Below are 15,330 nucleotides of genomic sequence, written 5' to 3' on the forward strand. Positions count from 1 at the left end.
GCGCGACTGGACCGCAGGGAAGGGGTGGTCGGCCGGCAACAGCCAATCCCAGGCCGGGTCCCGCCCCCTCAGCTTCCGCGTCCTGAGAGTGGAAGGACGGAGGTCCTTGGCTCTGGGGTCTGGGAAGCAGGAAAACGAGGGGCGGCCCCGTGTTCCTTTAAAAGGGAGAACACATTTCCCCACTGTCTATCCAATCTAGATTCCTCTTCCCCTCTTATCAGGGTTGCGGAAAGCGTATCCCAGGACCGCGCTACGGCCCCGCCTCTTCTTGAGGACGGGCACGTGATGCCGGAAGTGGGTGGGGGTAATATGGTGGCGTTTCCGGCAGGCCCCGGCTGCTGATAGCCGGGGCGAGGAGTTGGTACGGGTCCGGGTTCCTGTCCCGGTCCCGCTGAGGCGGCGACTGCGATAGGAGGAAGGACGTGTTGGTCGCGCTGGCCCACCGCCACTATACATTGCAGCCTTATCTCAACTCAAAATGAACTATATGCCTGGCACCGCCAGCCTCATCGAGGACATCGACAGTGAGTAGTTCATCTCCTCCGAGTGAAGTATGGGGTGAGACCCTTCTTCCCAGGAGGGTGCCTCTTAGGAGGGAGCTCATAGAATGAGTCTGGGCTGGGGTCGGTGTGTTTTTAGTAAGGTTCTGGACGTCCGGCGTTGGCATCTTCCACAGGATGCAGGAGCCACGGGACACACCGTTTGCCCACCTCCTAGCCTGCTCTCTGTATCCTGTCTCTCGCAGCCTTCACCGGCCCCCGGGGAAGCTGTGGAATTCACTTCTGCTTTTCAGGGATGCGGCTGCTGAGGCCCAAGTGTGAAAGTTGGCCGCCTCCCCGGTGCATTATCTCCCACCTGCGGCATTTCGAAGTACCAGGTGGTTACTGGTGGATGAATGAGAATTCTTAGAGAAAGGATTCTTCAAGAAACGAAAAGAGTAATACAACAGCAGTTGGACTTAATTAGCACTAAACATAGGATTTATGCAGTGTGGCCGTTTGCAATCTTTTACCGTTGAGGGTATTTAGACTTTAGGGTTATGGTAATGGAGACCACTGCCGGACCAGGTATTGCTTTTTCCAGAAAGACTTGAGTCACTCACTTCAAACTTACTTTTTTCTTCTGTTAGACAGTTTTCTCTCGCATTTATTAAGAGCGCCCTTATTCCTAGTCACTGTCCTGAAGAGGAGCTCACTTCTGTACAGTTGTCTTTCCTTTTTCCAAACTCTCATCTGTGAATTATTCCTTAAACATTTTTAAAGTCTCAATCGTGTGATCTGTCTCATTAACTTGTAATTGCTGCAAAACGGTTTACGCACAGTTCCAAACAAGTTACCGGAATCTCAACAGTTGCTATGTATGTAAATTAAAGAGTGAGTTTATGATTAAATTCTCTTCCTGTCGTTTGAAATCACTTTTTAGATCCAAATTAGTGATTTTGCTATTGAAGGGAAATGTAGGTTGGACCAAAGTCATGTATGAATAACCACTGTACAAGCCTGTCTGTAATGGGTGGTGAAATCCTCAGTCTTAGTTATCTGAGGATGCCCTTTTGCCCTCACCTCTCTTGTTATGTATCTGAATTATTTGAGGCCCCTAACACATCCTGCCATTCTACTAAAAATAATTGCTTTTCTCAAGCCTCTAACCCCTTTTGTGCAGATTCCAAGCTCCTCCTTTACTGAAAGATTTGAAACCATTTCATATGTACCCTTCACTGTGACACTCAGACACTTTCCTCAGTCTTTCTCTATTTTCACTCATCCTCTCATTTGAATAGGAAGTATTCCTCCCTTTCAGTTTGTGTCTTATTTCTCTTTCCTTCCACTGCTTCTGGAACCTTCTTCCATTAATATCCTGTTGCTCTCATATTCTCTCTCGCTCCCCCTCTGAATCCTCCCCTTCATGTATGTTCTTGTCTGTCGAATTTTTTCTCAGTTGTGTTTCACCATCAAATTCCCATCCCTTTTTTCACATCTTTACCCCCAAACCTCTTGAGTAGTCTTCCATTTTAACTCTACTTCCTGACCACCTGCAATAGACCACCTACCTCTATTACCCCTGCAATCTGATTTCTTTTGCCAACACACTACTGAAACTGCAGTCTTAAAGACACCTTCTGATGCACTTCTCCGAGCTCTTCCGTCTCCTCTGCAACACTGTGATACCGTTACCACGGGATTCTTCATTTTCTTGATTTCTCCAACACTGGTACTTGATTTTCTTACCTCTGCAACCGTTATTGTTCCCTAAAATAGATGTACACTTAGGTCCCATCTTTGGCTTGCTTCTTTCTTTAAATCTCTAGGAGGGCTCCTGGACTTTAATTATTATATCACCTCTTTGTGGACTTATTCAAAAACTGCTGCGATCCTGACTTCTTTGGCCAGTCTTACATCTCCAGTTGCCAGTTGACATTTCTACATAGGTGTCCTGATACCACTTCAGAATCACTACAGCTAATCACCTTCCACTGAGCTTGCTTCTTTTACTCCCAGCTCTTGGTAAATGGTCCTCCCTGACATGATGACTCAGAATTCCTACATCTTCCTTAACTCATCTCTTCAGCACCCCACTCTCTCACACATACCCACATATACAAACACACTTGGCTGACAAATCCCATCCCTTATAACTGCAGTGTCTTGGTCCTCCCATCCTCTCCCTTCCTATCTCTCCCCTGGTTCAGGTCTCTTCTTCATGTCTCAGACTCTGGGTCTAGCCTCAAAACCGTTCTCTCTTTTCTGCCAGTTTAATCTTCAGAGTTTTCTTGTTCCCTGTGTAGTCACATCCAGACTCAGCCTCTGCTCCCAGGAAAGTCACATCCAGACTCAGCCTCTGTTCCCAGGACTTCTCTGACTTCATCTCCTGTTATTTCCCTTCACACCCTCAACTTTTCGCCAGACATTTGGATACATAGCTCTTTTTTCTTCTGCCTCAATTACAGATTTCCCTCCTCTTCCCCTTCCCTGTCACTCTTCCTATGGCCAAAAATGTCCAACTCAGATACCTGCTCCAGCTAGATATAGTTTCTCTCAGTCTCACATAATTAAGATTTGCTCTCTTGTGGTGCTTATAGACCCAGAAAGCCTATAAATTCCTTCAGGAAAGAATCACTGTCTTGTTCCTTGTTCTGCATCTAGAAAGTACTTTATCCGTGGCATTAAGGAACAAATGAATGACTTTGGCTACCTATTCTATTGACGGACTATCATTCTTCAGTGTCAGCTCAGGGTCACCTCTTCAGAGAGCTTTTCCCTAGCCACCCTCTCTTCAGTAGCTTCTTCCCCTCTTTTTCTCATCCTGCTATCTTGTTTATTATTCCGCTGGACTACGCACTATAGGGCATTTTTAAAAATTTGTTTGACTTTCTCCACCAGGAATGTAAGTTCCATAAGGTTGGTGACTCTAAATGTTATTCTGTACCGCAGCGGTCCCTAACCTTTTTTGGCGCCAAGGACCGGTCTCACGGAAGACAGTTTTTCCACGGACTGGGTGGCAGGGCGGGGGACAGCTCAGGCGGCAATGCGAGCTGTGGGGAGCCATGGGGAGCGGCAGATGCAGCTTCGCTCACTCGCCCACCTCTCACCTGCTGTGCGGCCCCGGTTCTTAACAGGCCTCGGACAACAGTCCACAGCCCAGGGGTTGGGGACCCCTGCTCTACTCTATATCTAGGCCCCAGAACAGCACATAGCTCTCCATAAATTTTATTGAACTTTTGCTCTAGTTTTATTATCAGTATCCTCATTCTGCATGTCTGAGGTATTTTTTTTATTTAAAACCTTCCCTGATTCCAGAGTGTGAAATAGAAGCTCTCCATCTCAGTTGAGGGGAAAATAATTCTAGAATTAAGATCATAAAGATCACCTAGATTCAATTTCCAAATTTGCAGGTATAGAAACTGACATGACACTGAGAGGGTTTAACTGTCAAGCATCAGCATCTAGAACCAGTCGGTCAGGCCCCCTGACTACGTGCCCAGTCCTTCCCCACTCTGCCGCCTCCTCGGATTCTTCCATCACCAGTCTTCGCATCTAAACACCGTGCTGCCGGGGTCATCCCTCTAATTCCTCAGTGAACTCTGCCTTAAATACACTGGAAGAAGAAGTGGTAGAGCTTAATCTGCTATGAACTTTGTTTTTGTTGTTACCCTGTAAACTCACAGGCTAATGGACTTCTCATTGCAGTGGCTTCTCTTGTTGCAGAGCACGAGCTGTAGGCACGTGGGCTTCAGTAGTTGTGGCTCGCGGGCTCTAGAGCACAGGCTCAGTAGTTGTGGCGTACGGGCTTAGTTGCTCCGTGGCATGTGGGATCTTCCTGGACCAGGGCTAGAACCCGTGTCCCCTGCACTGGCAGGCGGATTCTTAACCACTGCACCACCAGGGAAGTCCCAACAGTGCATTTTTTTAAAGATCTTTTTTCCTCTCCCCAGAAAAGCACTTGGTCCTGCTTCGAGATGGAAGGACGCTTATAGGCTTTTTAAGAAGCATTGATCAATTTGGTACGTATTAGTCACGGACTTCTCCTATACTCTGGATAATAAGAGCTGCCCACTGTATTTTTGTGTTATTTCATATCGAAGTTTATTTGTCTGCAACTTTTTTCATGTGTCTGGCTTAATGGAATATTGGTTTGAATCATTACATCATTGTTTTCTAAATTACAATTAGGTGGTTCAAAAGCTTGTGTTTACAAGCTTGTATTTCTAAAACCTGGTTTTCATTAGAACATGCGCTGACAGTGTTTTGGACTATTTTTTATTTTCCCCATTAGAGGGAGCCAGATGATAGAAATAAACTCAGTCCACTGAAAAAGCTGCTCATTTGTACATTGGCTTGGGTGCGACTACTCTTCAAAGCAGTTCCTGCCCTGAAGGTAATCCCTCCCTGTCCAATGAAAAGTGGGTCAGAGGCCTTTGCTGAAGCTTTTTAGGGACCCCCAACATTAAGCTCAGGATTTTATACCTTGGGATACGTTAGACTCAAGGTCTTGGTCTTGGTTTTGCCTCCTGCATTTTTCTAAAGAGACTTTATATTTGCTTCTGTCTTAAGGAACTTCTCAGTTCATATCACCATTTGCTGGACATCTGCTTAGGTCAGTGGCTTTGGGCCTGAGGAAAAACAACATAATTGAAACACATGTAAGAATTATAGACGATAAGAGCACAGATACCGCGTTTCTTCACGTAAGACAAACAGCACCAATTGGAAGAGGAAAAGGAATTATTCTTCACAGATTGTGGTTCTAAACCTTAAGTCAAATTCATCAGACTACATGAGGGAAAAGTGGTAAATAGTGGCTTTACTTTCAGATTACCAGATTATGGTTATCTGACAAAGGGAAAAAATAGGTTACCATTATATCGTAATCCATGAATACCTACATTGGGTTAAATGAATCCTAAGTACTGAAACAGTTAAATCTTCGGTAAATCATCACACACACATACCCACGCGACATAGAAAAACGGTTTCCTTCCAAATAAACCCAGAGTTTTAATTTCTGCAGTTGTTTGGGCTTTAGAGTTTTCCAAGTGCCCTGTCATTTGTATTTTCTTATAGCCATGTTGACATTAGCAACTAACTCATGAGGAATTTAATTCTCTTCATTTATTCCCACCATCCTCCTCATTAGTGCAGCATAATCCCAAATACTCTCAGTTTGCAGTTGTTGAAAAGTCTCCGAAGTGGTTTGTCTCGATGTAATAGGAAGAGATTGTTGGAAATTTTAGCTTTTTCCAGAACTAGAAAGTTTGAAAGTCATGTTCAGCTAAATCTTTTCTACTCAAAATAACTGATTGAGTAATGGACCTTTACCTATAAAGTAATTTGAACTAAATATCTTTGTTTCTTCCCTGTACACTTATAGCTAACTTAGTGCTACATCAGACTGTGGAGCGTATTCATGTGGGCAAAAAATACGGTGATATTCCTCGAGGGATTTTTGTGGTCAGAGGAGAAAATGTGGTCCTACTAGGAGAAATAGTAAGTGAAAACTGTTAAGCTGCTATGGCTCTTGATAATCATGCCAGTTAGGTTTCTTTTTTGTCTTTTCAAGAAGGAAAAAATATATTTTCCACCTTCACCCAGCTTCTCAAGGAAACCACCCAATTAGCTTAGGAAAGCTACATTGTAAAAGGAAAGCTACAGAGAACAATTAACTTTGTTTCAGCGCCTCCTGGCATTTTAAAGATTTTGATCCCATTAGCAGCAAAATACCATTGATTTTTACCTGATATCATAAAAAATACTGTCCTACATGGGAATTCCCTGGCGGTCCAGTGGTTAGTACTCCCGATCTCACTGCCAAGGGCCCGGGTTCAATCCCTGGTCGGGGAACTAAGATCCCACAAGCCACACGGAGCAGCCATAGATACATATATATATATATATATATGTAAATACTGTCCCGCACAAATGTGTTCGTTAGTATGTTGTTATTGTATCTCTAATAGCAGAAAATTAAAGCTTGATACCTAACAGGAGAAGAATAATTCAATGAAATGTGGCTTGTTAACACTGGAATATTTTGCAGTCATTTAAACAATTGTTTACAGATGGTTTTTCATGACATAAAGGTAATTAGTGGTGTTTGGGGGAAAGACACACTGCATATACAGTGCGATATCTGTGTTTTTTAAAGCGGGGAGGGGAAAGAATGGCTGCAGAAGAAGCCTTTCTGTTAACTTTCCGAGGATGGGCTCAACTTCACTTGCATACTTAGCTCCCAGCCAAGGAGGAGAGGTACCTGTTATCTGTTGTCAGGAAAGCCAGCTGGCAGGTGAAAAGTTAAATCCTCTAAAGTGGTGTTACTGTAGGTCTATATGTCTGTGTGTGTGAACTATTAGAAAACTCTTCCCCCAAAATATATATTAGAAGTACTCAGACATTTTTAAAGAAAATAAAACTTGATTTCACATTTTACATGAGACACATTTACTTTAAAAGAAAAGTACTTTATTTAATACTTTTGACTCGGTCCTCATGCTTCTGATTATTGGGTTTTCCAGGAAGATCAAACCTTGGTGTTTGCTTGATTTTATCTTTAAAGTTTTCAGTAAAGTTTCCCAATCCCTAGCCACATCTTAAATCACGTTTACAGGAGTCTTTGGAGTGAAGTAGTTTGGTCCGTAGCTGTTTTTAATGGTAAACCATTTGACAAAGTAAGGAGGTAATTTTGCCAGGGTCATGTTTGTTCAGAGACCTCATGTCGGAAACAGCTAGAAACAACTAATCGATACTGTCCAAGTATTGCTATGAAATAAGTTTTTCTAATTTTAAAAATATAGTTGTGGTTGATACTTTGGTTTCGATGTATGTTTAAGCAGCGGGAATTGTCACCTCTTTGTTTTAAAGAGGAAATGTATTACTTTGCTGTGGGGGGAAAGATTTAAGTTAAAATATCCACGCATACTGTGCTTCAGTTGTACAGTAGTAAACACCACATCCATGCTTTCTGTGCCAGTCACATTGGCACAGACATGCCCCTGTGTAGATGTATGTGAAGAGCAGTGAACTTGTGTTTATTCTTGAAGCTTCATTGTTTCCTGGGAGCCCTTTTGTGGAGAAAAGTGCTCTTTTTTTTTGTATGTTATGGTTTGGATGCTGCAGAATTCTTATAGTGCTGCCACTAAAGAAATATCGTTCAGGAAATGCCTACATGGTTCTATGGATCGGTAGTAAGTTTGAAGACATTATGAACCAATTCTAGGAAAACTCAAACCTAGAGGCCATTTGGATTCTGTAAACATTCAGTTGTTTGCAGAGTCCCTGGATTCTACCTCAAGGATGATGAGACACACAGCCTTAAGTAATAAGCTGGTTGTTAGGAAACAGCATTATCATAACCACATGAACAGCTCAGCACATAATATTGAAAAGCCCAAGAAGTAGTACACTAAGCCAAGAACATCATCTTCCCTCCTGCTGCCCATGGGTTGTGAGGGAAGATTACACTTGATAATATATATTTTGCTGGATGCAGTTAACTTTTGACCCAGGGCAGGGCTTGCTTATGTAATTTATGCGGCTTTCATTCTAACCTTTCTGGTGAGAGTCCTCCATCTGCTGTGTCACTGCCTGCGGGTTCCGAGGCCTTAGCAGCATCTGAAGATAAGTATCCAGTGGTCGGCTGGAATGTCTGGAGAGTTTGTGTATGTGTTGATGCCTTCCCAGAATTTTATAATTAAAAGTCAGAGAGGAGGATGAGAAATAAGAATGCCCTGTCGGTATAGGCTTTCCATGTTACTAAAACACAGAGTGACACCTGTATACTCATCTTAAGGAGAGTGAACTGAGTCTGTAGATAGATAATTTTTTTGTTTCGTTTTTTTGTGTGTTTTTGTTGTTGTTGTTTTGCGGTACGCGGGCCTCTCACTGTTGTGGCCTCTCCCGTTGCGGAGCACAGGCTCCAGACGCGCAGGCTCAGTGGCCATGGCTTACGGGCCCAGCCGCTCCGCAACATGTGGGATCTTCCCAGACCGGGGCACGAACCCATGTCCCCTGCATCGGCAGGTGGACTCTCAACCACTGCGCCACCAGGGAAGCCCTGTAGATAGATAATTTTATAGCAAGGTTCTGCATTATAAAATTGGTTATCAAATGTTTAGAAGGTGTTCAAAAATAAAAATATTAAGCATATTATGCCATATTAAGTGGGAAAAGTAGCCAATATTTGCGAGAAATACATTGGGGCCAAAATGGTTTAGTAACCTAACTGGTCTGCTGAGGTTTTCTCTAGAAGACTTGTTGCCATGAAGGGGGAAGAAGTCCTGTGTTATAATGTAACAACTCCTGGTTAATGCGGCAGAGGGACAGTTTATTGCCTTTGGCCCGGGATGGAGCCAGGACCGGGTGTGGCCCGGGGGGTGAGGGGGGCAGGTGGTGGTGCTACTTTGAATCAGTGTTCTCTACCTTCTTACTGAGCACAAACCCCCAGAAATTAGGCTGACTTTGATCATGTATAAGTACAAAATTTATTTTAAGCCATCTTGACCTCAGTACCTTCTTTCTTGGATTCCCGGGGGCTGGGGAAATAGCTGTAAGCAGCCCTAATTTTTTTTTTTTTTTTTAAGAGAACGAGTACTTGTCTAATGTAGGACTTTACTTTGGATACACGAAAGCTTTGTTATACATGCCGATACTGATCCCTGTTAAACCACACTCACATGTGTTCTATAGGAGCATTGCCAGCCATTTCTTTGTAAAATTTATCTGTCTATAGGATATTTCTGCCCTATCTCAAGTACAAAAAATAACCCAAGCTGGATATAGGAATCCATTTAGGAACTGGTTTGCCTTTAGATCTATGATGTTTTCTATTCTTGGTCATCAGGTGAAGTTTTCCAAACCTGCTTGTTTTGTAGGACTTGGAAAAGGAGAGTGACACACCCCTCCAGCAAGTGTCTATTGAAGAAATCCTAGAAGAACAGAGGGTGGAGCAGCAGACCAAGCTGGAAGCCGAGAAGCTGAAAGTCCAGGCCCTGAAGGATCGAGGCCTGTCTATCCCTCGAGCAGATACTCTTGATGAGTATTAAGTCTTCTGCTCAGAGGCTGTAGTTCTTGGGGAGCAGGGGCTGTCATCAAACCAAGTGACACATTTGACGAGAGACTGCAGAGCTTTGAAAAGTCATTTTTATTTGGAATTCTTTCACATATGCAACGTGAAGAAATCGTTTTGTTTTGGTTTTTTTAATAACAAAATCATTTAAAGAAACAGTGGCATGGACTCCTTTCACACGTCACTGTGGAGCCAGCAACTACTTCTTTATATTGCTCTTCTCCCCCCAAATTAATGGTTACAGGGAATATTCATTTGCTTGTAAATAAAATATGAATCTCAAAATTGCAATGTTATTATTTCCCAAGTTTGAGTTGCCTTCAGTGAATAGTCATTAAATTTCTGCTATCAAAGGTATAAGCAGTCCATACACACACATGCTGGGATCTCCCTTCTGTCACAATTCCAACCTACTAGTTACTTATGAAGGAATATTTTCATACCAGATATCCTGTGGATCCTCCTCCCCTTGTCATGTTTTTTTCTGATAAGAAAAACAAGTTTTCAGGCTTGAGGAGGGCTCTCTCCGTGAAGTTTTGCACTTACTGATGATAAGAGAAGCTGGTGTGTGTTTGAGAAGCAGCTGTTTGCTTCACCAACAGCTATCCCAGCTGCGTTTCCGAGATCCACATAACAGACTTCTCTAAATATTGTTAATTTCGTTAGGTTTTCTAGTCCTTTGGATTGAGTCTTGAGCCTCCTATGCTGTGATCAAAAAGCACAGATAAAATCGTGTTGCAGTGACTGATATATCTAGGTTATTCTCAGCCAAGCCAAGTGATGCCCCTTTTCTGGAATGATGTTGATCACACAGGAAGCGTAAGAGGCTGTACTTTCTGAAACCTGGACTCTGTTCTCTCTAGCACCTTGGGCTCAAGCAAGTCACTTATCCTCCCTGATTCTCAGTTTTAACTGTAAAACTATTCCAGATACTTATTTTATAGTCTGTTGAGCAAAGACATTCTTTGCAGGGAAGATATTTATAGCCAATTCCTATGTTTGAGTTATTTTATAGTATTAAATATACCGCATTTTATGAGCTCAGGTGTTTTTAAAACTGCGCCAAATGCAGACTTCTGAGCTATTCATCATTGGGTTGGTTTCAAGGTAGCTAATTTGTGAAGAACCGTCGCACTTCATGATTTATCTAGTGTGTTTCATCTCTAACCTTACTGTTGAATAGCCGGAATTTATTAACTTCCCACACAAAGGGAAGACTTGCGGAAGAGGTGGCTAACTTTCACTACAAGAAGATGTTCTTGGAGAGTCAGCAGAATTACAGCATTCTGTAAGCATTCTGCTTTTTTCTGAGCACCACTGTTTCAGAATATCCGGCACCTTCAAGAGATTCGGATTCACTGTACTCGTCTTTGCAACCTCCTTCAAACAGAATTCCAAATGCAATCAAAAGAGTCATGGTTCAAAGGAGAGAATTTCCACAGTAGTTCGGGAATTTCCAAGCCATAGCTGGGCTTCAGTTATGCGTAATAACATCTTGCCTTTAGACCTTTGTCACACAGGCAGCAGCAAAGAGAGCTGAAGGGTGGAATGAGACTCCTGCTTCCCTCCTGTTAGTCTCCCTGCTGCTCAGAGCGACGGCCTGCCCTCAGCTTTGGCCAGTCCAGGCTTTTTGCAGGTACTGAAATCGTGCTTTTTTCCTGGACCACTGCAGGTACTCCTGATTGATTCAGGCTTCAGAATCAATCTCAGTTCTATACCTTTGTTTTGTCTTTAATAGTTTCTTCCGATAGAGGTTTCCATGAGACCACTTTCAAGGAAAACAAACAAGGAAGGTCTACTGCAGCCCCTTTCCTGGCGATCTTTATTCTGATGTAACTGGGTACAGCAGCCTCTCTCTCCCTCTCCCAGCTGTTCTTTTCCCCTTTCCTTGGCCCTTGACCTTACGTCGCATGTTGTCGGCTGAATTTAAGCCACAGTATCTGCTCTCCCACCCTGCTCGGATAAACTCCCAACAGGCCCTGGATACTTAGCAGAACCAGATGCCCTCACGCTGCCATTGTGCAGGGCTTCTCAGGGATGCCACATCAGCATGAACCCCAGATGTGATGGCTGGAGAGTGGCCTCAGTTTTGCTCACAGGAGTATGGGTGGCAGGTCAGGCAGAGCGAGGTACAGACGGCAGACGGTGCAGGCCAGCAGGCAGAGCAGATGCAGCAGGCTCTGGACTAGGCCGGAATTTCCTGTTCTCTCTGCTTAGGACATACTTGTCCCAGATAACTGCAAGAATCCTTCCCTCACGACCTGTTTTAAATAGCACACCTCCCCCCTCCCCCCTCCCCCCACCTATATCCTTGGCAGCTTTGCTTTTCACCAGAGCAAGTATCGCAATCCAACATAAGTTTCACTTCTTTACTGTCTGCTCCACTCCCCCACTAGAATGTAAACCTTTAAGGACAGAATTTTTGTCATGTTCACTCCTGTAGTCCCACATCTAGGATGATACCGGGCATATATCAAGTCTCAGTACATATTTTTGGGGTTGAAGGATGGGTTGATGGACAGATGGGTGGATGGGGAATGCAGTGAATTCAGGCTGGTCAGATAAGATGCTTCAGAGACCAGTAATGCCTCAAAGGATGAGGACGGCAGGACTCACCGAGCATCCCGGAGTGGAGTGATTAGCAGAGATCCTTACACTGAATGTGGAGATGTTCTCTTACTGCCCTCGCTGGAAACCACAGCCCCCCAGGCATGAAGAGTCTGGAGATGATTGGTGCGCCGACGTCTGGAAGAGCATCCCAGGGAAATGGGGTTGGGGGTGGGGGAGGACTTGTCAGGGTTGCTGGAGGCAACAGATACTCTTCAGTCTGTGTTCCTCCCAACTGCAGTGCCCCACCTCCACCTTGCATATTACCCCTTTGGGGATAAAGAGCAAGAGACTGCTTCATGGGTGCTTGCTTTTGCCAGAGAAGCAGGTTTTGTATCTAGTTAAGTGACCCAAGACCTCCTAGCCTGAAAGAATTAGGAAACCCACCTTAGAAAATGGCACGTACCTACCTGTCCCAAAGCTTTGGGGCTGTCCACCCTGGTTCACATTCCCCTAGCTGTCTACTCCTCCAGCTCTGCCAGGGCTCCTTGGGAGCAGAAAATAAAATCAAGTCCTCTTTTTTTCTCATGTCTCACTTCACTGCTTTGCCTCTTCTCAACCTCCTGTTTTGTACCTATTCTCCTTTAAAAAAAAAAAATTTTTTTTTCCCCCCTAACTTCAGACATTCAGCAGCGGTTGCTGCAGGACCCAGGGGTAGAAAATGGTCTCAAATGCTGCTGCTCTGGAAACACAGAGCATTGAGTGGTGTCAGAGCACCAGCCGGCCAGCAGCTAGAACCACAAGGAAGAGAGAGGGCCCAGTGCTGGCCGTATCCAAGGTCAGAAACCCAGATTGCCTGGGAATTCATCCCTAAGACCCAGTTTTATTGACGAATAAGTTTGCATACAGTAAAATTCACTCTTTTCAGTGTACAATTCTGTGAGTTTTAACAACTGCATATAGTTATATCACCATCACCCCTGCCCCTGTGAATTTAACTTCTCCCTCCTTCCCCAGCCCCTGGCAACCACTGATCTGTTTTCTGTCCCTACAGTTTGTGTTGGCAACTAATCCAAAATTTTCTAAAAATAGTGTGCAGGTCAAGTAAAATACCTGGGAAGTTCAACTCAGCCCACCTGCCTTCAGGTTGCTCTTCTGGTTAGGCTATTACAGAAGACAGAGAGCTTTAACTGTGGCCCCTGCCAACGTCCCTGGCTCACCTGCTGGAAACAGGCAGACGAGGACAAGGGAACCAGTGTAAGGGGATAGCTGGGCATGCTGAGCATCACCCTGAGATTTGTCAGGCATGAGAGGCAAATATGGGCCCTGCTTTTCAGAGAGAAACAGGAGATTTTAAAACGTGAAGAGCACACAGGCATAAAAAAGAATGAAATAATGCCATCTGCAGCTACATGGATGGACCTAAAGATTATCATACTAAGTGAAGTAAGCCAGACAAAGATAAATACCATATATCACTTATATGTGGAATCTAGAATATGACACAAATGAACTTATCTACGCAACAGAAACAGACAAAAAAAAGGTGAAGAGCACAGGCTGTGCGTCCCGGTTTCTTCACTTCAGAGCTCTCCGAACTTGGTCCAGCGGCACCTCTCAGCTCCTTGTCTGTAAAATGGGGATCTAATAGCACCAGCTCTTTGGGTGGTGGTAAGGAGTGAGTGAACACGTGTGAAGAGCTTAGAGCCACCCCTGGCTCAGGAGCGCTCCACGCCAGCCGTTATCATCTGCTGAGTCCCTCCAGACTCATGGGATGCCTTCCCTCCCCTCACTGAGCTTACACTTAGTCTCCTCTGTACAAATAAGAATGATAACAGGGCTTCCCTGGCGGTCCAGTGGTTAAGACTCCGTGCTTCCAGTGCAGGGGACGTGGTTCGATCCCTGGATGGGGAAGTTCTGCATGCCACGTGGTGCAGCCAAAAAAAAAAGAGTGATAACGGCAACCAACTCAAATTGAGGAATTAAGTGCTGGATTACATAAAATGTTCTCCGGGGTTCCCTGGTGGCGCAGTGGTTAAGAATCCGCCTGCCAATGCAGGCAACACGGATTCGAGCCCTGGTCTGGGAAGATCCCACATGCCGCGGGGCAGCTAAGCCCGTGCGCCACAGCTACTGGGCCTGCAGTCTAGAGCCCACGAGCCACAACTACTGAAGCCCGCGCGCCTAGAGCCCGTGCTCTGCAACAAGAGAAGCCACCGCAATAAGAAGCCCACGCACCGCAATGAAGAGTAGCCCCCACTCGCCGCAACTAGAGAAAGCCCACGCACAGCAACAAAGACCCAATGCAGCCAAAGATAAGTAAATACAAATAAATTTATTAAAAAAAATATTCTGTGAAGGGAGGTAATCCATAATGACCTCAAGCCCAATGAGTTAAACTTGCCTTAACTTTCTGCTGCCCTCTCACAACGGCCCCTTTGGGGGAAAACACTCCACTCTTTAGATATTAAATAAGCACATACCCTATAAGCAGGAAGGAAGAGCTGGAAGAAAATCAGTACTTATTGATAATCTACAAAGTGCCAGGCTCCATGCTTCCCAGTCATTTACTAAACATTTATTCAGTATCTATTAATTATCTAGCACTGTGCTAAGTGCTGGGGAATCAAGAATTTGGAAAGGATCCAAGTCCTCATGGCGTTTACAGGGCCTTATGGATGGAGCTCACAGACACGGAAAGAGGGGGGATCTACAGGTGCGGGGGCAGAGGGTCTACGGGAAATCTCTGTTCCTTCCTCTCAGTTTCTCTGTGAATCTAAAACAGCTCTTAAAACAGTCTTTTAAAAAAGGTGTGTGTGGGGAATGCGTAACAGTCTTATTGTTACTGTGATCAATGTCTGTGCGGGGGGGCCCAAAGGTATTGAATTCTAACTAATGAGTAGGGGGACGGGATGCCCAAAGGGAAGCCTTTCAGGGAGTAACGCTGTGAGATGCCATGAACGTTGAGGGCATCTCAGGAGCGCACTGAGCTGGGCAAGATGAGAAGGGTGGCTAGGGGGAGTCGCGAGGGCCCAGACACTGGCTGAGAAGTCGGGGCTTGGTCCTGGGGGCTCTTGATGTATTGTTACCTGATTCAAGCCTTATAACCACCCTGAGAGGATTACACAAAGAAAAAGAAAACATACTGCTATTTTATAGATGAGGAAGTTCAGACTGAAGTGAGGGGCTCCCAACCATAAAGTAAGTGGTGGGAGTGGGATGGGA

At 44.6% G+C, this 15,330-nt stretch overlaps 1 protein-coding gene and 1 long non-coding RNA gene across 3 annotated transcripts; one reads left to right on the plus strand and one right to left on the minus strand.

Annotated features, from left to right (window-relative positions):
- The first annotated feature begins 97 nt into the window (after window positions 1-97).
- Window positions 98-9,913, plus strand: LSM1 (LSM1 homolog, mRNA degradation associated). Its single transcript, XM_024765003.1, has 4 exons — window positions 98-524; window positions 4,433-4,501; window positions 5,869-5,984; window positions 9,365-9,913. The coding sequence occupies exons 1-4, from the start codon at window positions 479-481 to the stop codon at window positions 9,533-9,535; spliced, it is 402 nt and encodes a 133-aa protein (XP_024620771.1). The 5' UTR covers window positions 98-478; the 3' UTR covers window positions 9,536-9,913.
- Window positions 9,914-10,144: 231 nt separating this feature from the next.
- Window positions 10,145-13,165, minus strand: LOC112413147 (uncharacterized). Of its 2 annotated transcripts, none has more exons than XR_003005909.1 (3): window positions 12,576-13,165; window positions 12,175-12,303; window positions 10,145-11,795 (listed from the first exon to the last, which is right to left on the minus strand). It is a non-coding gene; the product is annotated as an uncharacterized LOC112413147 (long non-coding RNA). The 2 variants fall into 2 exon arrangements; XR_003005910.1 differs by having other exon boundaries at window positions 12,572-13,165.
- Between the last annotated feature and the right edge of the window lie 2,165 nt (window positions 13,166-15,330).

Source organism: Neophocaena asiaeorientalis, unplaced genomic scaffold, assembly GCF_003031525.2.
Source record: "Neophocaena asiaeorientalis asiaeorientalis breed wild unplaced genomic scaffold, Neophocaena_asiaeorientalis_V1.1 scaffold14, whole genome shotgun sequence".
In the NCBI taxonomy this organism is placed as follows: domain Eukaryota; kingdom Metazoa; phylum Chordata; class Mammalia; order Artiodactyla; family Phocoenidae; genus Neophocaena; species Neophocaena asiaeorientalis.

Excerpts from the sequence above, each read along its gene's own strand:
- LSM1 (XM_024765003.1), top strand. The coding sequence starts at position 479 with ATGAACTATATGCCTGGCACCGCCAGCCTCATCGAGGACATCGACA. Across the intron at positions 525-4,432 it reads CCTCATCGAGGACATCGACA|AAAAGCACTTGGTCCTGCTT; the intron begins GTGAGTAGTTCA and ends TCCTCTCCCCAG. Across the intron at positions 4,502-5,868 it reads AAGAAGCATTGATCAATTTG|CTAACTTAGTGCTACATCAG; the intron begins GTACGTATTAGT and ends GTACACTTATAG.